Here is a 23660-nt window from a genome sequence, read left to right as displayed (position 1 = left end):
GTGTGTGGCGTATGTGTGTGTGGTGTGTGTGTGTGGCGTATGTGTGTGTATGTCTGTGTAGTGTGTGTATGTGTGTGTGGTGTGGTGTGTGTGTGTGTGGTGTGTGTGTATGTGTATGGTATGTGTGCTGTGTATGTGTGTGTGGTGTGTGTGGTGTGTGTGTGGTGTGTGTGTGGTGTGTGTGTGTGGTGTGTATATGTGTGTGTGGTGTGTGTGTGGCGTATGTGTGTGTATGTGTGTGTGTGGTGTGTGTGTGTGGCGTATGTGTGTATGTGTGTGTATGTGGGTGTGGTGTGGTGTGTGTGTGTGTGTGTGTGTGTGTGTTCTTCCTCTTGCATAGCTACCAGGCTTCAGTCATGGCTCCACCCTAACGACCTCACATTGTCCCAATCACCTCCCAAAGGCCCAGCTCCAAACAACAGTTGCATGGAACTTCTTAGTGTTTACAGTGGGATGAAGTGTCACCCACAAAGCCCTGGGAGACCCTCAAACTACATCCCAGCCACAGCAACACATAAATCACATATCTGGGTCCATGGTAGTAAGGGCCACCAGGGAAGCCAAACGGAACCCCCTGCAAACAAATAAGGGAAGAAAGATGGCCTGAGCCGAGCGCTCCGACGGGTGAGGGGGCCCTCACAGGAGCAGGGGAGGAAGCCCAGCTGAAAGGAACGTCAAAGACCTGAGAGGATGGGGTCCCTGGTGTGGTTTTAGGTGACATCGGGTTTAAGCGGAGCCCAGTGCCCCAGCCAAAGAGCCGGGAGCCGGGAGCCAGCCTGAAGCCCACACTGAAGGGCCCAGCCTGGCAGAGGAAGCAGAAGTCCACTGTATGAGTAATGGCAGATTCCGATTGCTTACCCAAGGGGAAAAATGGAACACAAGCTGAGTCCACAGAAGCACAGTCCGTGCTGGTAGAGAATGGATTTAAGGGCACAGAAAGGCAGACTAGAAGAGACCCTGGCGTGGTTACAGCAACGGAAGGCAGCCTGGAGCAGAGCGTGAGGGAGCAAGTGTGGCGGTGGCCTCAGAGTTGGGAGGATCAGCCTGGACCCTTGAGGGTGGGTGGGCGTGGCTGAGCCCCATCTCCTCCCCCCATGGCAAGTGACAAGGCCAGAGGCAGTAACGAGCTCAATCCAGTGTTTTCCATGAGACAGAACAGTTGAGGTTCATGGTTCAAAGTCAGCCCAGGAAGACAGCTCCAAGAGACTTTTATCTCCAATAACCACTAAAAACTTGGAAGTCAAGATGTGGCTCAGTGGTAAAGTGCCAACCTTGAACAAACACCAAGCAAGAATACAAAACCCTGAGTTCAAGCCTCAGTACTGGTGCAAATTAATTAATAGTTTATTAATTCAGAATAAAGGAGGTAAAGGAGGAAATGCTAGAGGAATCTATCATTGAGCTAAATAGTTTGTAATTCAATTGTGATCCTTAACTAAGTGGCTGCTTTAATATCCTTTGATAGTATTGAGTGACTTAAACTATGTAAATTTTAAGTTCAGTTTCTTCCAATTCCTTTAAAGAGATTTTTTTTCCTTTGCATTCCTTATCAATTCACCACTGTGGAAGAACAGGCTAGATTGAAATAAGCACGCAGTCTCGCAGCTTTGCAAGGATGTTTTGAAAGACCAAAAGAGATATTAATTGATCCTGAATGTAAAAATCAAACACAGCACTAATATTTAGACCCTCCCAGTATATCCAGGCATTATTTAAATCACCAGAGAAAAGATGTTCCATGACTTCTCTTTTATCTTAATATGAAAGATTTCACAGTGAGCAGTTCCTGGAAAGTCCTGTGAAGCATCTCGTTCTTTGGGGATTTTAATGACACGTAGCTCATGAGCAGTAGTCAGTAATGAGCTGTTGACTTCGGCTGTACAGGAAAGTGTCTTCAAAGATTTCTGCCAGGGACTACACACACATAAGAGCCGCGCGTGCACACACACACTCAGAGCCATGTGCACATGCATGTAAACAAGCACTTGTGCAGCACACAAGCTGGCTCTCAAGTTTTGAATATCCAAAGGCCCAGCCTTATTTCAATCCCGGTAAAGAAACCAACAGTACGCCCATCAACCTATGAACAGTGGAGTCACGCCCAACATACTCACTGCTCAAAGGCGCAAGGCCGGGACTCCTGCCCCTCCAGCAGGTCACCCTGAGGTGGACATTGCACTATTAATTATGAAAACATGCCTGGTAAATTTCAGTTATTAGCCACCCATGGCCAATGAGACAAAAATGATCTATGACTAAAGGGTCTAACTTCCACATGGGAATTGGGAGTTGAAGACCTGTTGTAATATGAAATGCGAGTCACGGTGCACATCCCTCTTAGGAAAAGTGAACAGCATTACAAAAATGTGAGATATAGAACCAATATAGACTTATAGCATCGTGCCATTTTTATGAGATTTTAATGATTTTTGGAAACTAAGTAAGGTTCTAGAAAAATTATGTTTTTAAAAACATGAATATAAAAGAGATAACTGTAAAAAGAAAATAATAAGACCCACACTTTGATACTCTCTTAGCCTCATATTAATATCTTCTATCACTTTCTGATCCTCCAGTTCCAACCTAGATTTTTATTATTTCTAAGATACTATCTAGCCTAAAAGCAATTACAATATATGACCCAATTATTTCTTTAAGGGGGGGGGGGAAAGAATTGACTTTTTTGGTTAGAAAACTCAAGATATTTTAATGAAAATGATCTAAAACAAAAAATGCAATTGTAGTAAAAATAGATGGGGAAATTGTATTTCTTTGTATTAAAATATTTTTCATAAAATGTTAAAAGTATATTAATGACAATTTAATCTCATATAAGAAAGTTAATCTGCTATAAATGTTGTTTTAAGCATGTTTATAGGAAATTGCATGGAATAAAACAAATTATGTCACTGTAGTTTGTATACCCCACAGAAATATTTTTATAAAACCAGTTAAAAAGCATATTACAGTGTGGGGGCAGGGAGTCCTTAGGCTTAGTGAGGACAGAATCTGTGAGCAAGCCATTGCTACGGAGAAACAAGCAAAATTATCAAAAAGCCCAAAATTTACATTTTAAATCAATCAAAGAAAGTCAGGTTGGTCTTAGTTTTTCCCAAATGTAAACCAACGTCTAATGGAAAAGAAAGAAATACTCTCCTGAGCCAGATGCCATTTCTTTTGTAGGAATTTTTTTGACCATCATTTAAATTACATTTGAATTCTTACTAACTACAATTCCTTACCTGTAAATTCTACCAGTCACAGTGATTCAATGCTATAATTGTTAACTCATCATTAATCAGACAGATAATTCAGAAGCTATAGTTGTTTGTTGATAGAGGTAGAATTAAGACAGAAGTTTTCATTTAGTTGAACAATACATACATTGCAAAGAAACATTTTTTTTTTTTTTGGGTCCGGTCGTGGGGCCTGAACTCTGGGCCTGGGCGCTGTCCCTCAGCTCTTCAGCTCAAGGCTAGCGCTCTACCACTTGAGCCACAGCGCCACTTCTGGCTTTTTTTCTTTTTGCTTACGTGGTGCTGAGAAATCGAACCCAGGGCCTCATGCATGCAAGACAAGCACTCTACCACTGAGCCACCTTCCCAGCCCGCAAAGAAACATTTTTAAATGATGTTTTTTATCATCTTTAAATGCATCAGAGTTGATTTCTTGGTCAAAATACAAAGACATTTCGTTACTTCGCATATAATGGTTCACACTTCATACTTAGCTGGACTTGCCCTTCTTCAAACCCAAGGAACTCATCTGTAAAATTGTGAGGAACAATAGCACCAACCTGACAAGAATGTTGGGGATGACTAAAAATTAAAACTAAACCACCTGTATGCACAGTGCCTGATACACAGTAGGCATCAACATTTAGATCAGGTCATATAAAATTGATATTGCATAAGTAAGACATGATTGGATATTGACAGTGTCATCCAGATCAATCTAATGCAAAGCTTTAATTACTATTGTAAGATGCATTGAAAAGAATTGATATCATTTCAATCCACCCCAAATTTTTGTCGGCTCCATTTATTATTTTGTCTTGGATGGAGAGGAAAAATTTAATGGTGCAAAATATATTTCAGATCAAGCAATGCCCAGAGGTCAGGAGGTACCCCAGCCAGCAGCATTACTGGGTCAGTCGTAGGAAATGTCTGTCAAGTGGTTCAGCCGACTGTGCTGACTGGAAAGGGGACGTTGCAGAGACATTGCCTTTAGGTAGACCTGAGATCACATCCCATCTCTAACTGGAGCACAGATTTGGAATCATAGGGAGCATACCCTGAGCTCTATGAATTAACCCTCGAGGGAACTGAGAGAAACTAACGTGTCTTGGGGAGCCCATTGCTCTCAGGCTTCCGACCAGGAGCTAAATAACAGGGCAGTTTGTCTCATTCTTAGACCATCTGCAAGAAGCCTCAGCCCCAACCTTAATAAAGACCATTAGGGCTGCCACTGGGTCTGTGTTTGCTGGTACATTCTAGAGGCTATCTGCATATCCCTGGAGGCCCCCTGGCAAGAGGGATGTTTGAGAGAACCTTCTCCATCATCCCCAACAACTTCATCCAACCTCACAGAGCTCTGAAAGGGTTGAATGAAGGGGACATGCCTAAAAGCGTGCCTATCCGATGCTGGACCCCCTTTTCTTTCCAGGCCCCATGCCACGCCCTGTACCCATGCGTCCTGATCTACTCATCAGAAAGGTTTCTTTATCAAAGCCCACACTGGCTCCACCTCCTGTGACCTGGATCAGGACGTTGACCCCACAGAGTCCCAGTGCCTCTGCCTCCTTCCGGTAACCTGTCCCCCACCCCACCCCCAGAAGGCCAGCAGCCAGTGTTCAGGAAGCATCCTTCCCACCTCACCACATGGAAGTCTACCTTCCTTCTGCAAGAAATCCAGACCCCAAAATCTATTCCTTTACAAACTTCCAAATTGCCATTCTGTAATGATGCAGTTTTAAAAAATAACAATTAAAAAAAGACATCTTAAAAAGTGAGGTAAAGCCAGGCACCAGTGGCTCACATCTATAATCCTAGCTACTCAGCAGCTGAGATCTGAAGTTCAAGGTTCCCCAGCCACCCAGGCAAGAGAGTCCATGAGACTCTTATCTCCAATTTACCACCAAAAAGCTCAGCGTGGAACTGTGTCTCAAGTGGTAGAGTGTTAGCCTTGAACACGAAAGCTCAGGGACAGCGCCAGGCCCTGTTTGCCTGCCTCCCCTGCAAAAAAAAGGAGGGGGGGAGGCAGTTTAGTTCCTTTGAGCAGAAAACAATGTAATAGGACTTAAAAGAGTTTGGTATTTTGAGTAGCTTAATTTACCACCAGAATTTTTATCTTTATCTTGGTAATGTTTTTGAGGTTCAAGTTCAGTAATGCTTTATGGGACTGCTAGATAATTTCAGAAAGATTCGGTCTTAGAGAGTAATGGCTGGAACACACAGTAATGCAAGCAGCCTGGCGATTTATTTCTCAAATTTTATCATACATTGGTCTTTCAGATAGGGCAGTAATTAGACCTGCCAGTAGCTCCTCACTATGAGAAAAGTGACTTCCAGTGATTCACACTGATATCTGCAGGCAGCCTGCTTTTTCTTAGTTGATAACCTTATATCTTCTAATACTATAGCTACATGAAAGGAAGTTGAGGAGGAAGAAAGCAAAAGAAATAACCGGCTAACTCTGAACTAAAGATCACCATCTCTCCAAAAATTATATTTACCTTAATGAATTGAGTGGCTGTGTCAGTTACAGGTTTGACTTTGCAATCGCCCCATGCCTATCAGAAATTCAAAATAATTTCCCAATGTTTGTTTTTAACTTTAAAACCCACTCTTCCTTTGGTGTTGTTCAAAACATTCAATGACATTCAGAACTTTCTTCCTGCTACTAAGCATTGCTTCATTAGTTGCAATAAGAGCATGTATTTTTCCTCTGTAATTTACTAAAGAAGATCTGCAGCTTCATCAACAAACCTCACAGCAGAATCCACGCAGATGTGCTTATTGATGCCTAAGAAGAGCGTTGGCACACCCACCACAGCTCACCCTGAAGGCCACTGGCCTGACTATGAAGGAGGCTCATGTTGCAGCTATCTGCACTGTCCCTGGCCAAAGATAAACAGCAGACTTCAGTTTCCACTGCTACTGGTCTTTTAACCTTCAGTCCGAGGAATTGCTCAGCCTCTGCTACATCTACATCCCCAGGTTTATCTTCCAGCACCTCCTGAGCTATCTCTTATCTATCTCACCCCCATCCTGCAGCTCTACTTCCCAGAGGTCAGGGGAATTAATTCCAGGTCACTTTTCATCTTTTAGGATTCCCATAGATTACAAAGTACAGAAATACCAATACAAATTTAAGCCAATAGCGGTCTATTGCAAGGGTGTATGTTTAACAAATGTAGCAAGTACTTTCCATGCAAACCAAAGAAACAACTATGGCCTCACTTGTAGACAATCCAATTGAAGATAACCCCAAAGTCTTACTTGAAGGGAAGGAGACTGTGGACCAGCTGGAGTCAGCCAGGCTTGATGGTACCTGAGCCCAGCGCTTCCCAGCATGACTGAGGAGCTGAAGTGATGGTGCATGAGGAGAGCTGTGTGAGAAGAGCTTGTGAACCTCACTCACTAGAAATGTTCCTCTTTCTGGAGTGATAATTTAGTTACTCGAAATAATTGACTTTGTAATTTCCTCCGACGGCTCATCACAGTCCCCAGGATTCCCCAGCTCCAGTGCACTGCCCGGCAGCACCCTGGGCATCCCTAAAAGCAGTGACTGCTCCCGCCACTTGTCTGCTCTCCAAAGTCATGTCCTCCATGAAGCCATGATCTCCGTGAAGCCATGTCCTCCGTGAACTCCTGTCCTCCAGGAAGCCATGTCCTCTATGAAGTCATGTCCTCCAGGAAGTCATGCTATTTCAAGAAGTCGCACTGCTCCGTGAATACATTGCTGATTGTACACTAGGAAAATAACTCTTCAGACCTTCTTGACAACTCCTGGCCTTCCTGGATGGCCACATGAGACCACCTGCTAGGTAAAGGCAAGGAATAATAGAACTCAAGCAAAAGCCATAGCACAAATTTGTTTATTGCATCGGGATCAAAAATAGTGCAAATTTAGAATAGCCTTAATGTCTCAGAGTCAAGTAACTTAAACTTCTTCCACTCCATAGCTATGAAGCTGCCGTTATGAACAATAATTTTGTACAATGTCTATCAAGGTTAGAAACATGGACATGATAAGTAGCTAAAATCATGCACTGAGACGACCTGTGCCAACCTCAAGCCTTTGTATTTGCTGTTCCTCCCAGTCTGGCTTCTTGCCCAGTTGGCATCTCCCACTTTCATGCGTGTCTCAATGTAGTTTTAGTTTTCCCAGGAGATACCAGGTAAAGGTGTATCCTTACCCTGTCAGGGAGATGCCAGGGTAAGGCCAAGAAATTAGATGAGCCCTCTGCCCAGTGCTCCACAGACCTCCTCTCAGGCTGCACAGGTCTGAGACCCAGGGCAGCTCAGTAAGTGCACTGCTTGTCTGCCAGGACATGTGCCCCCAGTTTCTTCAGGGTCTGAGGCTGCTCTGCAAACATCAGACTCCGGAGCTGGGCCCTGGGCAGGAGCTGTGAGATCGGCCCCATCCTGAGGGAACTGCAGCCATGACCTTGAAGAATTTGAAAGAGGAGGAAGAGTTCATGCTCCAAAGGCAAAGTAGCAATCCGTGAAGTGCAGGTGGTAGATGTGGTGTGGAGATTTTAGCTGAAGTGTAAGAAGAGGAGGGGTCGGGGAGAGAGGGGTTCCTAACTGACTTCATCCCAGAACTCCCCCTTCCTGCAAGGACAGGGAAGGACAGGAGACATGTGCTGTTCCCAGTCTTCTGACATAGCGTCCTCCTTATGATCAGTGTTGAGCAATGGAACTGCTATGTTCCCTCCCTCCCTCCTCTCCCTCTAGTTATTTCCCTCATATAATGATATGCATACATATAATAATATACATATAATGTATACATTGTACTAATTAGACATTCTTCATCAAAATATGAAATAAGGGAATTTGTATGTGGATTATTGTATGTGTGTGTGTATATATATATATATATATTATTGTGAAAATACTGTACAGAAGGGTTGCAATTACATGGGCAAGATGATGAGTACATTTCTTATCAAGCATTGTCGCCTCCTCCTTTGTTTCCCCATATTGTATGTCTATTAAGCCCTACAGTAATGCCACAAGCTAAAGACCTCATTATGGCTGGAGGAACCACAATGGGAGATATCTGTGTAAAAGTAAACCCCACATTTTCCTGTCAAAGCAAGCCAGCAATCTCAGGAACTGGCAAATGGTGAGCAGTGCTCCTGAAATTGGAAAGACCAGGACTTTGCACAAACACAAATAAACATGGCTGCCAGCCCTTACCCAGCTAAGCCTGCCTGTCACTGGGGCAGGACCAACTACTGCAGTCTAGAGGGAGACAAGCTGGCCATGAGAGCTTATGCAGCAGTGGCTCGCATAGAGTCCCACAAAGAGGATCTTGTTCAGGGGGCAAGGTACCTGCCTAGGCTAGAAAAAGAAGCTGCAGCTAATGCTGGTCCTGTCCCAGGACAGGGGCGCTGCGGATGGCCGCCTCCACATCACCTGAGGATCACAGAGCGCTCTGCATGCATCACAAGGGAACCCATTTTATCAGAGACCAGGCAAAGGGTCTCTTGCTGGCATCCTACGGGCTGTTCTTCCATCCCGTCCCAGAGGAGAGTTAAATTACAGACAGTCTGCCATTCTGCCGGATCTACTGTATTGATAAAAGCATAGCTGCGGTTGTAATTGTCAAAATTAATCAATAGCTCGTTATAGCATTACAAACACAGCACACACTCTCGTGCTGACCCTTGCCTCATCCTGACTGCCTGTGGGAAGCAGGGGGGTCACGTGCAGCTAGGGGCGGGGCCATCTGGGTTCCTGTGGTTGGGACCTCCCCTAGGAGCCTGACATTTTATACCCACGTTGTCTTTGTCTCCATTCACCTCCACAAAATCCTGATTCAGAGAGAAGCAATTGGGTGCACCAAACTGGGAATTTGAGGAGATAAAAATGTAACTCAGGCAAATAACTATTCTTTATTCAAAAGTATCAAAAGTCAGCGCATTTCATTTACCAGCACTTGTAACCAACTTTCCTGTTGATTCTTGTACAAGCCTAGCTGTGCTGCTATTGCAACTTACATAGCCACATTAAAATTTCCCCTGGACTTTAGAGGCCTCTCTCCCCACTCCCCCACTCCTTTTTCGAAACCTCCTTGTTTCTCTCCCTCCCTCCCTCCCTCTCTCCCTCCTTATCTCCCCGTCTCTTCATTCTTTTTCCCCCACCTTGATTGGACATCAGCAGAGCTCTGAATAGTTATAAAAACCATGGCTAGGCAAGTTCCACTGTTGGGCCAGGGTGTGCCGGGGGCCACGTGAATGACACTTGACACATGCAACTCGGAGTAGAAGCTGATAAATGTTGATAGAGCTTTGAAAGAGTTTTCAAGGTTATTTTAGACTGAGACAGTTATAAAAGGCTCGAAAGCTTTGACTCTACCCCTTTAATAGCAGTTAACTCACTTTTGCACAGCAGATTGCGTTGATTTGCTCATTAAATGTATGATTTTGCCATTAATTGAGCTCATTTGATGAGAAATAGTCCTACTTTCTAAACTCCCAGATAATGGCTTGGAAATATACTCACATCCCATGTCCATCAATTCATTTTAGAACTTGTGAAGAGTAGACACATCAGGGGAGCTGAAATATATCCCAGGTAATGGAGGAACACCTGATCTGCAGAAATGATCTAAGGGTATGATGTGTTTCTTCATCGTAAGCACAATTAGGGAGTCTATTTACTATTTTAATAGGAGAGAAGTAAAAGCTCATAAAAGTATTTCACCTTCGTTTTTATGCCCTACTAGACCAGCTCTTACTTCCAAGGATTAGCTACATGACATTCCCTGAGACGCTGGACACAAGCATGTTCTTAGTGCTGAGCTCATGATGCAGATGGAAGACGAAAGGTCCAGCCAAGATGAGCTGAGAAATGTAGCTGTGGGGAGCATGAGCTACTGAGCTTGTGTTAGTAACATCTGTTAGAAATCAGAGGTTTCTTTTTCTACCTTTGTGCCTCAATTATAGAAAATCAAAACCAGCTCTGAAAATGGGTTATAGCTGCCATGATTCATGTTTCCTGAAAATAGAATATGGTGTTAACCACCACCAATGTGGCTCTTTTAAACCATCTCCAACAACGGTGTCTAAGCAGTTCAAATTATCTCGATGGGTTTGCATCACTCCTAAAAGCAGCAATCAGTGCTTCCTTTCCAATCCCAAGCACTTCTAGAGCTGGTTGAAAATGACCATGTCAGTGTGAAGGAAATTATATTAAACAGAATTTAAATAGTAACATATATATATATATATGTATATATATATATATGTGTGTGTGTGTGTGTGTGTGTGTGTGTGTGTGTGTCCTTCCTATTGGAACAAAGCTGATAATCACGTAAATGGGACATTCTGATTTTTCACTTTTGGCAAAGATTTTCTTCTCAAATTTAAGAATGATGCTGCAAAAACCCCACTTGAAGTCAGGAAGACACTGGAAAACAGATGAAACTACCTGGAAACAACTTCTTTTCTTCTGAGCTCAAACTCAGGGCCTGGGCCGTCAGCATCCTCCTGGTGGGGAACATCAGGGTGTCTCTATTCCTCATTAGACCCACGAAATACAATTGGAAAATCATTTTTTTAAAAACTGCCCTGAAGGGAAACCAGAAACCCCACCCCCCATCTTCCTCTCACATGGAAACCTTCCCAGTGACCGGCACCAGCTCAGAGCCATGCCAGGGCTCTATTCCCAGCCCCAGCCCCAGCCTTACCACTTTGATTCATACACTTCCCAACATCTGAGCTTGATTTTGCCTTTTTATTTTCGCGGTGCAGGGATAGCAAAGGCTCATTCAGAGACTGGCGTGATTCTTACCTCTTCCCTTCTCCTCTTCTTACCATTCATGCCATCTGCAATCACTGGCTGTCCTTGTACCCCTGGGCATCCCTCCACCTAGCAATGCTCCTCAGAGAGTAACTCTCGGGTGCTTTGTTCTCTTGTATCCCTTGAAGCACTGCACATGGTAATACCAGTGCTAGAAGTAAGTGACCATACCTCCTCATAAAGATAGGAGGAATGAAATATGAAATTAATCTACAAGTTCCTGTAGGTGACATGCCACGCTCTGCCCCCACCTCTCCCTTGATGCCACGTGGCACCTGGTTCCTCTTCCAGCCCTTCCTGTCACCTTCTTGCACTCAGCAGAGCCCCGCCTCCATTTTTCTTTTCCCAAATTCCAGTATCACCAGCCCCGCACCAAGTCAGCCCACCTCTAGAGGCCTCATTTCTTTTCCATACAAGGGAGTGATAGTAGCACTTAGTTCCTACAGCTCTTCTTTGTTTTAAATGACCTAATCTGTAAGGGACATTACGTTCTTGTTGTTGTTACTCTACCATGAGATAAGACAGCAGGGAATAGATTAAAGTACACATCTAAGAACTCTCAGCTCTTGACACAGTCTACTCATTGAATCCTGTTGGCCAACAAGAAAATGAGATTAGTTACCACTTCCTAAGCTTGAATTCATTGATGATTGGCTTTATAGTTGTATTTATCCTGCACAGGGATAAATGGGTAAGCCCATCTGTATTTCTTCATCTAACATGTATGTCACAGTAATCATTAATCAGAGAATTCCCTAACTTTCCTTACTTGTAATTTTGAGCTACTTTTTGTCAGTTGGAAATAGTTTTAAAAAATAAGCCAATATATGATTCCAAGGCATCATAAACTGTGCTGACTTTATGTAATAGAGGGTTTGGTAGTAGCTCAACAAATGACTTGGGTTTTGACAGCGTTCTCTTCCTCAACTAAAATTAATTTCATAAACATTTCAAGCTTTGTTAGAACTTGATTTGAAAGCTGAATTGGATGTTTATGAGATTTGTGACTTACTTTGAAGAATTATAAGCAGTTGCTTTGTGATCACGTTTTTGAATGAAATACAAGTCATCCATTGGATAACCATTATTTCCAAGACTCATTCCAAACTTATAGTGAGGTATTATAAAAAGTAGTGTTAGGATGGAGAGGACTCGGGGGTCATCTAGAGTTCGCCCCTTACCACACAGAGGCAATAACTGAGATCCAAAGAAAGCGAATGATCTTTCCGTTGGCAAACAGCTTCAGAATTACTCATTCATCTGCATCCAATGTCATCTCTGTTACACTGGCCACCATTATTGCTGTTCTATAGAGAGAGCTAAACTCTATAGTATATTGTAGTTGGAGAACTATGGCTGTTTTTTAAAATTATCATTGTTTATCTGAGGGAAATTTAGGTATTGAATCAGTAGTTGGGCCAAGACCCATGGTTTCTCCAGTTCCACAAGTGATTGGTGACCCCACTCGGCAGCTGCAAAGGCCCAGGGAGCTCGAGTTGACGTGTATGCTCAGCTGGTCTCCTGCTTTCGTCCCCAGCTTCAGTGTCAGGATAAGGAAAAGAGCAGGCCTCCAGCTGGGAACCTAGGGCTTACTTCAAAGCCTTCATCTTCAAGGGAGGAAATCTTGTGAACTTCATTCCTGTCAGCAAGATCTGAGAAGACGTGAAGTGTTTAGGCCCTTGGGCAGCTCCAGCCTGGCAGATAGGACAGTGATTATAAGTTTGGGGTTGCAAAGCCATTGCAACTTTGACTCACATACTCAGGGACCAAGATTTTGGAATTGTCTGTTATGAGAATCTAGGGAAAGCCTAATTCCAAGAGGGGCAGTGTCTGGGCATGGCCCAGACACAGAAACACCAAGAACTCACAGTGAGGTGACATGGCATTATGATTAAGAGAGAAAAAGACGCTCTGCCAAGTTTTCTTTCAAAAAAAAAGAAAGAGAGAGAAAGGTCATTTTTGTTATCACATTGGAAACTAAAGAAAAGAAAGAGAGAAGGAAGGAAGGCAGGAAGGAAGGAGAGAGGGAAGGAAGGAAGGAGGGAAGGAAGGAAGGAGAAAAGGAAGGAAGGAAACTAGTTCTTGTGGATTCCAAAACCAAAAGACCTCCTATGTACCCAAAGCTTTCTTACTCTGTGTAGGAAAGTGAATTTTGTCCTAGGTGCTTTCTTCTCTGTCCTGTCACTGCCAGAAAAGGACACACTGGACTTCTGGGCTCCGCAGGTGTTTCCCCTGTGATTATCTACAGTTCATGGAGGAAATGCTTTTATTTTAGAATATGTAAACCTATTCTCATAAAGTAGATTGATCCAAGCTAGCTCCTAGTTTATAGGAATTTTCTGGCAATACAAATGTTGATACTTTAGGTGCTAAAGTCGAAAATGTTTTAAAAGATAGAACAAATGTGTATTCTTCATTCTATTTCCCCCTTTTCTCCAAATTAAAAAGAAAAAAGAAACTTAGCTAGTCATGCCAGCTGGCAGCCGTAGTCTCAACACTCAGGGAAACTGAGGCAGGAAGCTCAATGAGCCTAGATGTCCAAGACCTTCCTAGACAACACAGTCAGGCCCCATTTCAAAAGGTGTTAAAAAAAATGGCTCAAAAGCAAGCATTTCAAAACTCTAAAGCATGATCATGTGTTTGCATTTGAGGGGTCTCATTAGGCAACTCTGTGATCCTCCCGCCTCAGCCTCCTTGAGTGCTGGAATTACATATTCATTGCTTAAATAAGCAATTAGCACAAACAGGACAGTCATCTGATTTCTAAAGCCACTAAATGTAAAGGAGAGTCACTGACAGGCATCCAGCAAAACATCTGCAATAGTTAAGTGTCTTCTGACCGTGATGTCTGCCAGGACCGGCACCTAGGCCCCAGGGCTCACTTTCTTTTCCACATAGTTGCCATCACTATGACCGGTGAGTGACCAGTGCCACCAAAGGTCTTAGCAGGTGAAAATCTTTTTAGTTGGATCTTAGAGCTCTTGACATCTTTCAGTTAAGCACTGGAGAAGGCCCACCCATCTCACCAAAAATGCCTTTTCCATCCAGAAGGAACAATTGGATTTGTTCTGTTAGTATTTGCCAATTCTGCTCCGTGTGGCTTCCATGAGCTTACCCTGCCACCACACCAGCGGGGAGGGGTTTGCAGGGCCCCCCAGGCACCCCATGCGGCGTGGGGGTGGGGGGAGGGGAGACAAGGCCCTACTGCACTTTGCTTCCTCCTGATGAACTTCGTCAAATTGGGCCCGCTTTGGGGGGGGCGTGGTCTAGATTCGCCTCAAGGGCTGTGTGTGAAGTGGCCACTCGTGACCACACACTTGCCACATGCAGTGGAAGCTGAGTTGACAGGAAGTGTCACCCACCCGGGTACCCGAGGCCTGCCTTTCACTGCTGTGGCTCAGTCCTGGAGGCGCGGCCACCCAGTCTGCCTGGTGGCCAGTGCCGCCCCAGGAGAAGGTGACCTGGGCTGTCTGTCTACTTACTCATCCACTATTTGTCCGAGGGATTTCCTAATTCCTGTGCTTTTTCTTTTAAAGCATTCTTGTGTACTTAAGAAATATGAACCACTTTTGTTAAAGAGGTTGGTGAGTTCTAGTGCAAGTCAGAGCTTCTAGAAGTTAGTGTGTGGTGTGAGAAGAGGCTTTGAGTCATCCCTGGCCATTTCCTGATGGCTTCAGTTTTCCCGTGGGGCATTTCCTTCTGGAATCTGTGCTCGTGGACTTTGAAAGGCCTCCAGCCCTTGGGCCATCTCAGACGTGAGCAGAGGCGGGACAGGCTGAAGTCTAGCTATGGACTGGTGACGCTGCCCACCTGTGCCATCTTGTCCCTCACTGAGAACAGGAAATGTCACTGCCTCTCTCAGGACACGCCAGAAATCACAGAAATGCTTTTTTCCTGAACTCAGGCCTGTTGATTTCTTTAGCCAATGCCCAAAGGTACCAACAGTGACTGCCTGTGTGTGGCATCCAGTGAAGAACCTCAGGATTGCTGCCTGAAGTAGGCACTTCCACGTTCAAGTGACTAAAACAAGACTGCCATCTCTACGTCAGTGCACTGCGTCTCACTGCTTGTCAGACATGCTTATGTGTACTGTTGAAGAATAGGTTCCCCCAAACAGTGGAGTCTGGAAAGAACCCAGCTGTGACGAAGGTCCCCCGAGCCTCCCAGGGGCCGGCCACGCAGCCGTCACTGCTCTTCCTGGCAAGATAAGAGACTGGTGCCTGCCCGCCACAAGTGGGTACAGGTCCAGTGGCCAGGACCGCAGCCAGGGAGGTGCTCGGCATCCGCAGGGGTGTCCTGTGAGGCCTGGGCACAGGCACGGTCCCCAGGGTCCAGATGACTGCTGTGGCCAAGAGAGAAGGTGGTGGCCTAAGCAGCCTTAGCTGGACAGTATCAGTATGCTCCTGCCCCAGAAAGAAATGGTCTTGAGCTTTTCTCATGCTGCATTACCCTCCAGGGTCTCGGTGAGAGTTCATTCTGCAGAGGGAAGTCTCCTCCCGTGACCAGTGGCCGCCCTGCAGCCAACGCCAAGGGTTCTGGTGAGCCCCAGGAAACAGCGCTCCCATGACAACTTTGGCCTTTCTCTCTGGCTTTGTCTCCCTTGCCTCTGATTTTTCTCCTTCCGCCAGTCATCGTTGTAACTAAACAAAGGAAAAGAATGAGGTTTCATATAGGCTAGCAGTTAAAAATCCATAGTGAGACTATTTCATCAAAACTCCCTGCTCCCCCAGTCAGCGACGGGCCTGTGTCCACCAAGGCACAGATCTGTGCGAAATAGAAATGTGTCTTATGCAACTGCCCTTTGCCGTGGCCCTGGGTGACAAGGTGTTTCCACTGCTGTTTCCCAGCCAAGAGCTGGCTTCTTGTACCAGGAGGATGGCATTTGGGGAGGGACTGTGCCCTCACCTTGTCCAGATCTGATCCGGATGGCATCAGAAGGAAAAGGCTTCCCAGTCAGGATGGTTTACCAAAGGTTTAGACAGAAAACAGAGCTTGCATACTTTTAAAGAGAGAAAACTCAGCATTCAGGGTGGTAAACGCATTTCAAATAATCAGGGCAGCGGTTGCTTCCTGCATAAGTGCCTCTCCACAGCTCTGCACCCCTTGTTCTATTCTCTTTGCATGTCGTCTTTTCACAACCCCAAGTCTGGTTTAAACCTTTGTTATAGCCTTATTTGTTTGGCTATAAATAAAACATGTCTTTTCCATCATCATCGTATCTTTCTAGCTGCTGAACATAAAATAGACTCTAGCTTCCTAAATTGAAATGTCATCTTCCTAATCAGAATTGACTATTGTAAATAACCATCTGGTTGTTGTCTTTTTTTAAGTGTCCTGTTCTCACAAACATACTTTCCGACAGCGTCATCCTTATTTAAAATGGTGAGCTCAAACTAATCACTTCAATTTCAAGTTCTCGAAGAATCTGACAACCAGGCAGTTTTGAAATGGAGATCATATTACTCACCTGCCTCTCAACTGTGCTTGACACTCAGCTGTGCTGTGCCATCAGTACAGCATGCTAAATAGCCACGCACTCTTTAGTTTTGGTCTTTTTCTGCCCCAAGGATTCACATTCCACAAGCACAAAAGATCTCAACTCCAACTTGCTTTCTGAATAAACAATTTCTGTTCTGCTCTGTTCTTTCATCTTCCAGGTTTATACACTGTTGAGAAACAAAAAAGCTACATAGCTTACTTACTCCCACAGTTTAAACATTTTTTACAAAATAAGAATATGAAATAAAACGGTGCCTGACACCGCTGTTTTCTGGATGGCAGTGGAAAAAACAGGGCGTGTTAGGCTTTCCATTGTGTGCAGACTTTCCAAGCGCCTACACTCACATCAGGAAAATATGTCTGTCCCATGTCCTATTCAGTTCTTGACCTTTGACTAATATCCCAACAAAGCCACCATTTATTACTCCTTGATATATTTGTCGTTGTCACCATTCAGCCTCACCACTGACTTTATTTACCAGGTGCCACGAAGGGGTGGGTTCAGCTATGCCATGCCAACCTCCATCCATCTACCACAGCCTAAGCCCGTCAAAGATCACAAGTTGGTGTTTATCAGGAATGGCATTTAGGGGGAAGAAGGACGAAAAGATAAAAGACCTTCGGGAGATTCTTCCCGCACTGATTAGGATCCGAGTTGCTGAAGTCATCCCTAACAGATGCATTCTCTGCTATCTGTCTCCTTGTCACGGTGTTCTCACTGCTGACTCTTTTCCTGATCCATCTCAGATTCTTGAGCTGGCCTAGTACTTACTTTATCCTAAATATCTTTTCTTATAATTGTAACCAACAGCAACCACAGCCTGCCAAACCCCTCCTCCTCCTCCTCCTTCTCCTCCTCTTGTGCCTCCTCCTTTCAACTCAACTCAAAAGGTTCCGGAGAGGAGGACCACATAGATGCTCCCAAGTATAACCCAGAATTGTATCTTTCTGATGTGGGTGAGGAGAGAGGGAGAGAGAGACAGAGACAGAGGGACAGAGAGAGAAGAGGGGCAGAGGGAGAGAGAGGAGGAGAGGGAGAGGGAAGGAAAGCAAACCTTATTTTTTAATTTACTTATTTATGTATTTGTCAGTCGTGGGGTCTGGGCGCTGTCCCTGAGCTCTTTTGCTCAAGGCTAACACTCTACCACTTTGAGCCACAGTGCCACTTCTAATTCTCTGCTGTTTAATGGGAGATAAGAGTCTCACAGGGCTGGGAAGGTGGCTCAGTGGTAGAGCGCTTGCCTTGCATGCATGAGGCCCTGGGTTCAATTCCTCAGCACCACATAAGCAAAAAGAAAAAAGCCTGAAGTGGCGCTGTAGCTCAAGTGGTAGAGCGCTAGCCTTGAGCTGAGCTGAGGGACAGTGCCCAGGCCAGGCCCAGAGTTCAGGCCCCACAACTGGACTCCCCCCCCAAAAAAAAGAGTCTCACAGACTTTTCTGCTTGAGCTGGCTTCAAACCACAATCCTCAGATCTCGATCCCTCACCCACCCACCCCCAGGATTATAGGTGTGAACCACTAGTGCCTGGCTAAGAAAGACCTTTTTGCCTTTTAAATGTGTTTATCTAGCTTTGGGGTTAGGTTATTTTTGAAGTGGTCTTTTTAATTTTGCTCAGAAACAAGAACACCATTTTATTCAAATTCCTTTTCTTTTTTTCCTTTTTCTTTTCTCTTTTTTTGGGTCCAGTCGTGGGGCCAGAACTCTGGGCCTGGGCGCTGTCCCTCAGCTCTTCAGCTCAAGGCTAGTGCTCTACCACTTGAGCCACAGCACCACTTCTGGCTTTTTTCTTTTTTTGCTTATGGGGTGGCTGAGGAATTGAACCCAGGGCCTCATGCATGCAAGGCAAGCGCTCTACCACTGAGCCACCTTCCCAGCCCCTCAAATTCCTTTTCTCTTAGTTGTTTTGTACTATAAATATGGCTTAAACAAAATATATATATAGATATACATTGTATACATTTGTGTATTTTAGCTAATCAACTGCTCTGTAAATCAGACTTTAAGTTGACTTAAATCCAGCTTACTATGTGGTAGCGAGAAGGCCTCTATCATGAAAAAAAATGGTATTATACATAATTTTCCATTCATTTTTAGTAAAAATGAACATACTATACAGTTTCATGGTTCAAAACATATTTCTTTTTGAAAATTATTTGTATCTCTGCCTGCTTTCTCCTCACAAGAGAAATGAAATGGGGTGGCGATTCACCATCTCTGTGTCATCAGAGACAGTGTTGTTTCTCAAAAACGTTTGTGGAAAAATCAAGTGCAAGGACTACTTCTCTGTGCAGTGTTGGATGACAGTCGTCGCGTTTATTCTGGGCTGAACCATTACCCAACCTTTGCGAAATGTCCCAAACAACAGAGAGAGAAACTGAAACCATTTCAGCCTCTCCACGTTTTATATCCAAACCACCTCAACAGCTTAAGGCTATATTTGAAGCACGAGACAAACAAGCCCCCTGCGTGCAGCTCCATCCTGGCTGTCGTGTGCCCACCCGCCCCGTGGCATCCCGGGGGCCCAGCTCGCGCCGCCTCATCCCTCCGGCTCCTCGCAGCCCTGTTTACCTGTCCCACGTCACAAATGAGACAAGCAGCATGGCTATTCTGTAGAGACCCAGCAATGGCTTGCCCATGCTGCAGAGTGGCTGCGATGCCCCTGTGCAGCCTGGACAGCGTGCAGGGCTTCTAGTCGGGATGCCACACCTGGGGTCCACCCTTGCCAGATACCCATGCTCTGATAATTCCACCCGCCACCTCGGGGCCTGGGTGCCATTAGGGCTCTCCATCCATGCGGCCAATGGCTGAGGGGGATTGAGAAGGTCAGGTGCAGGCTCCTGCGGCATCGGAGGACTCCTTTCCTTGGAGAATGTGTGAGGCCGCCACAGTGGCCATGCCAGGCTTGGGTGGCTGGGTCTTAGCTTGAAGATGGAAAAATGAGCAGCGACACAAACTCCAGGGTCCTCCAAAGATCCCGTGGCGGCTCAGGAGTAGCAGCCATGGCAGAGACCGAGGTTCCCACCCACAGACATGCAGCCAGGAGGGAAATCACCACAGTAACCGACTCCTCGTCCCTGGTGCCCACCAGAAAAAGAGTTCACCACTGGTACACAAGTGGCAAATCACAGGGAAGGGCTGAGCTCCTTCGAGTGCTTGGACCCATGGCCTGGCCTGATGATAGGTCACTTCTTCTACACTCTGCTCAACTGTGATGTTGAAAAGCCCCAGCCCAAGAGAATGCTCTGCGCAGTAGTCAGAAGGAAACCCAGAGCCCCAACTGGAGGTGTCTTAGGGACATGATGAACTTCTCTCCTTGTTTCTTCACTTTAGATTCTTTTCATCAGTTCTTCCCTGGGGTCTGGTATTTTTGTAAAGTTATAACCAGTCCTAAATCTCAGCAAGACCCCAGAAAAGCCTTGTCTGTCGGTGTTTCCTACTAAGTGTTCAGACGAGTCGTACCCGGACCAGTGGGTGGGACTAGAGGGGACCCTTGCCCAGAAGTAATGGCCTCTTTGTATGTTTGCCCGAACCAGTGAACTCCGGAGACGGCATTGACTACAGCCAGCAGAAGAGGGAGAACATCGGGGACCTGATCCAGGAGACCCTGGAGGCCTTCGAGCGCTATGGAGGGGAGGATGCTTTCATCAACATCAAATACATGGTGCCCACCTACGAGTCGTGCTTGCTGAACTGACGGCGGCCTAGGCAGGACAAGAGGAAGGCGTCCTCCTGGGCGGCCAGGGTCTGCGTCTGCCACTTTTGGCATCAGATTCCTTGTGACTTCTTACAGCTGGTAAAATAGTGGCTTCTGGGCCATTGGACTGTTAGCCCTATTGAGAGCAAGGCTTTCCAATACATAAATAGTGCCTGTTTCTTAGATTACAATAGTGTACTGTGCTTATTTGTTCTACGAGAAGAATTGCTGCTTTCTATGGCTCGGATGGAGGCAGGAGTCCGAGTTAAACCTTCAGTTGTATGGACAATAAAGCTATAATTTTCATACGCAATTCAGCAATTGCTGTGCTGTGTCTGCCTGCCCTGAGGATGATGTCAGGGGCCGTGAGGGGAGAGTTTGTGCTGACCACTTAATAGGTGTTTGTCATGGAAGAAAGGCATCGGTTCAGGCGCGCCTCTCTAGCAGCTGTGCGGAATAATGTGCTTTGACATTCAATAAAACTGTTGAATCTATATTCCAATTACACCAGGAAATTTTTGCAGCCCATTCTAACCTCAGCTATAAGCATAATTAATGCTGCTGGCTGAGCAGGGGAACTGGGTTCCGGGGCCGGCCTAGCTGGGATGTGGTGGAGGTATGGAGGCTGGGCAGGTGGGGTCCAGGGGCAGGCAGGGGTGAGATCTGAGTTTGCAAACACAGCCTTAGACACAGGCCTCACTTGTGCTTGTCCTGGCACAGAGCGACACAGGACATCTCAGACTCGGCATGCTACTGACAAAACCTTTCCCTGAAGTTTGTGTAGGGCTCCGAGTCACTAGAAAATGGCTGACGGGTATGATGCTCTTTTGAAACCATCAAATGTTTCCCTCTCCCCCCCCCCACCTCCTCCCTCTGGATGGATGTTTCTCACAGCACCATGCAATGAGTCTGATGGCAATAATTCAGACCTTTATTGAGGCTGCAGAAAATAAAAAGACAAAAACCATGTACTTTTTCATTCATTGGAGAAAAAATGTTTTAACTGGCTTAGCGTGAAGCCTGACTGCAGGGCAGTCAGCCTTGGACAGTGGCTGCTCAGGCCTGCCAGACAGAGAGCTTGGGGCGTTTGAAACTCAGCCCAGAAAACTTCATAAAGACAGAACACTGACTCTGCACACCTGAGAAACGCATCAGGGCACAGAATGTATAGTCTGAAGTAGCTCATTTCCGTAGCAAAGTGCAATTTCTGCATAGTGGTGAAGAAAGGAAATGTGTTCCTTCATTCACTGAGCTCTGGCTTCAACCTATTGACACTCGTTATGTAAGGCACAAGTTTCCAAAGGCAAACGCCAATGCTGTAAAGTAGTTCATTATCATTCTCCCCCTTACTGCATATGAAATTTAGCATTTAGATGTTCCCACCTCGTTTTGGTAAGCATTTTTTTAAAAAAAGATAAACAGATGCGTGATCAGGCAGGACAAACAAGCCTTCCTGTATCACAGTTGGAGAAGACAGAGTTGAACAGAGACAGCAGCAGATAAAGGTAGATTTTTCTCCAGCCTGGGGTCCCAATGAATCGGCCCACTGTGCCCCTGGCATTGGTGATGTGTTGGAAGGGAACACCAAAGTCCACAAAAGTACCACATAGAGTGCCGTGGCAGTTTATGCCTGCGAGTGACCCCGACCAGGCTCTGTGAGGAGATCACATAAAGGCAGGCCTGGACGCTTTTCTTTGTCATACTCATGAGAAAGTTGTCTTTCGGAGAACAAGAAGACCCCAGCCAGCCCCCTCTCTCTGACAGGGCAAGTGCAAGTCTTTGAAGGGCTCAGCAGATTCGGCCCCCAGCTTTGATCTTCCAGGGGAAGCAGTATTGCCTGGTGCCAGGGTGGGCTGCTGCCTGTCGCTCAGGGATCTCTGAGAGGCCTGAGTCTAGCTATGTCTCATGAGGCCCATCTGGACCCGGTGAGGTCTCTGACTCCATCACAAATAAGACTTGTGTTTAGAACCCAGGACATGGAGACAAAGACACCAGAACTTTCCTAGCCACCTGGAAGTTCCCCCAAGGCACCACCAAACCCATGACAGGGGCCTGCCTGCCGTGCTTTTGGAGGGACTGCAGGCGGGTTTATGGCCTGCTCGTATCTGAGGAGCAGCAGAAACTGAAATGATTGCCTCTTGAAAATATTAATTCTGAACTGAAAACTTCCCAAACCAGCTTTGATGTCCTCAAGTCTTTCCACAGCTTGCCTGTCTGAGTTGGGAGAAGGTTTGGTGTTGATCAGAACACCTCTGAGAGCTAACTTACAGAAGCCAAGCCTGACTCCTCCTACGGCTGCGTCCGTGTTGACGCTTGCTACACCTCCCTGGGCTCTTCTGGACTCATCATCACTAACCTCTTGAAAGCTGAGAGGCTCCAAATTGGGTCTTCAAGGAGCCATATCCCGGAGACGGCCATGAACCTGCCTAGGTGCACGTGTCCACTCTCCACGGTGGTTGCAGCCGGCTGCTCTGTGAACAGTTTTTTCCAGGAGAGTGATCGCTCACCAAGGCTGGCCCAGAACAGGAACTACAGTTCCAGCAAGCTAAAGTTAGCGCGGACTGAGTTCCCGTCCACACGGGTCCCTGTGTGCCCACACACCACCCGGGTCCAGGAAGGCTCTCTGAACTCTTGTGGCGTCCACATCTGACAGGGAGCCGGGTGGGGAGATGCCCACCCGGTGCCACCGTGCCTGCCCTGGGATCCCACTGGGGGCTTGCTGTGGAGATGCCAAGGGCCAGCTTCCTTCCCAGGTGCATCAGGAGAAGCTCAGCCAGCTTCTTGTTGCTTTCGAGTTAGGCTTTCTGGCAAATCTACAGGCACGAAACACAGTTATCCTTGCTCAGATGGGGAGCCTGAGGCGGGACCCTGTGCTCTGAGTGGGAAAGGCTCTCCGAAGTGAGCCGCCACCCCCACCACTGGATCTTTGCTAACCACAATGGCTTTTTAGTTTGCTTTTGTTTTAGTTTGGAGACAGAGTCGCTTATTTAGGCTGGCCTCAAACTCGGACTCCGGCCTCCACTTCCTGAGTGGTAGGACAGCGCGTGTGTGCCACGGTGGCCGTCCTCAGCACGACAGGATAGAACAGAAGGACCACGAGCACCTTCCTGCCCTGCGCCAGGGAAGGAAGGATGCGAGCAGGCTTGGCTTGACCACGAGCCCTTCCCAGTGAAAAATGACTCTAGAGACACCTCCTTTCATCTTGGGCTCTTAACCGTGTGGATGGAAATGCACAAGTCAGGGATTGTTTGGGACGCTAGTCGGGCCCTCCAGTTCAGGGCTGCTGACGTCAGTGATGAGGAATGAGGCCCCGCATGGTGGTCTGGCCCTCAGGGAGGCCGCATAGTTGTGTTTTGCTCACACACTCTTACTCCACTTTTGATGTAGCTTCGTTCTCATTTGACATAATTAGCCAGTCTCCATAGACAGCT

General features: G+C 46.1%; 1 protein-coding gene and 1 non-coding gene across 2 annotated transcripts in view; one reads left to right on the top strand and one right to left on the bottom strand.

The window, feature by feature from the left end:
- Positions 1-20723, top strand: part of Pacrg (PARK2 co-regulated) — a 384427-nt gene extending 363704 nt beyond the window's left edge. The window contains exon 5 of the mRNA XM_013024542.1: positions 20069-20723. Coding sequence (XP_012879996.1) covers positions 20069-20229 — 161 coding nt within the window. The 3' untranslated portion in view covers positions 20230-20723. The remainder of the gene's footprint in view (positions 1-20068) is intronic.
- Positions 18335-18407, bottom strand: Trnaa-ugc. Its single transcript has one exon. It is a non-coding gene; the product is annotated as a tRNA-Ala (tRNA).
- Positions 20724-23660: the final 2937 nt, after the last annotated feature.

Source organism: Dipodomys ordii, unplaced genomic scaffold, assembly GCF_000151885.1.
Source record: "Dipodomys ordii isolate 6190 unplaced genomic scaffold, Dord_2.0 Scaffold77, whole genome shotgun sequence".
Classification (NCBI taxonomy): domain Eukaryota; kingdom Metazoa; phylum Chordata; class Mammalia; order Rodentia; family Heteromyidae; genus Dipodomys; species Dipodomys ordii.
This window is presented reverse-complemented; position numbering and strand designations above follow the sequence as displayed.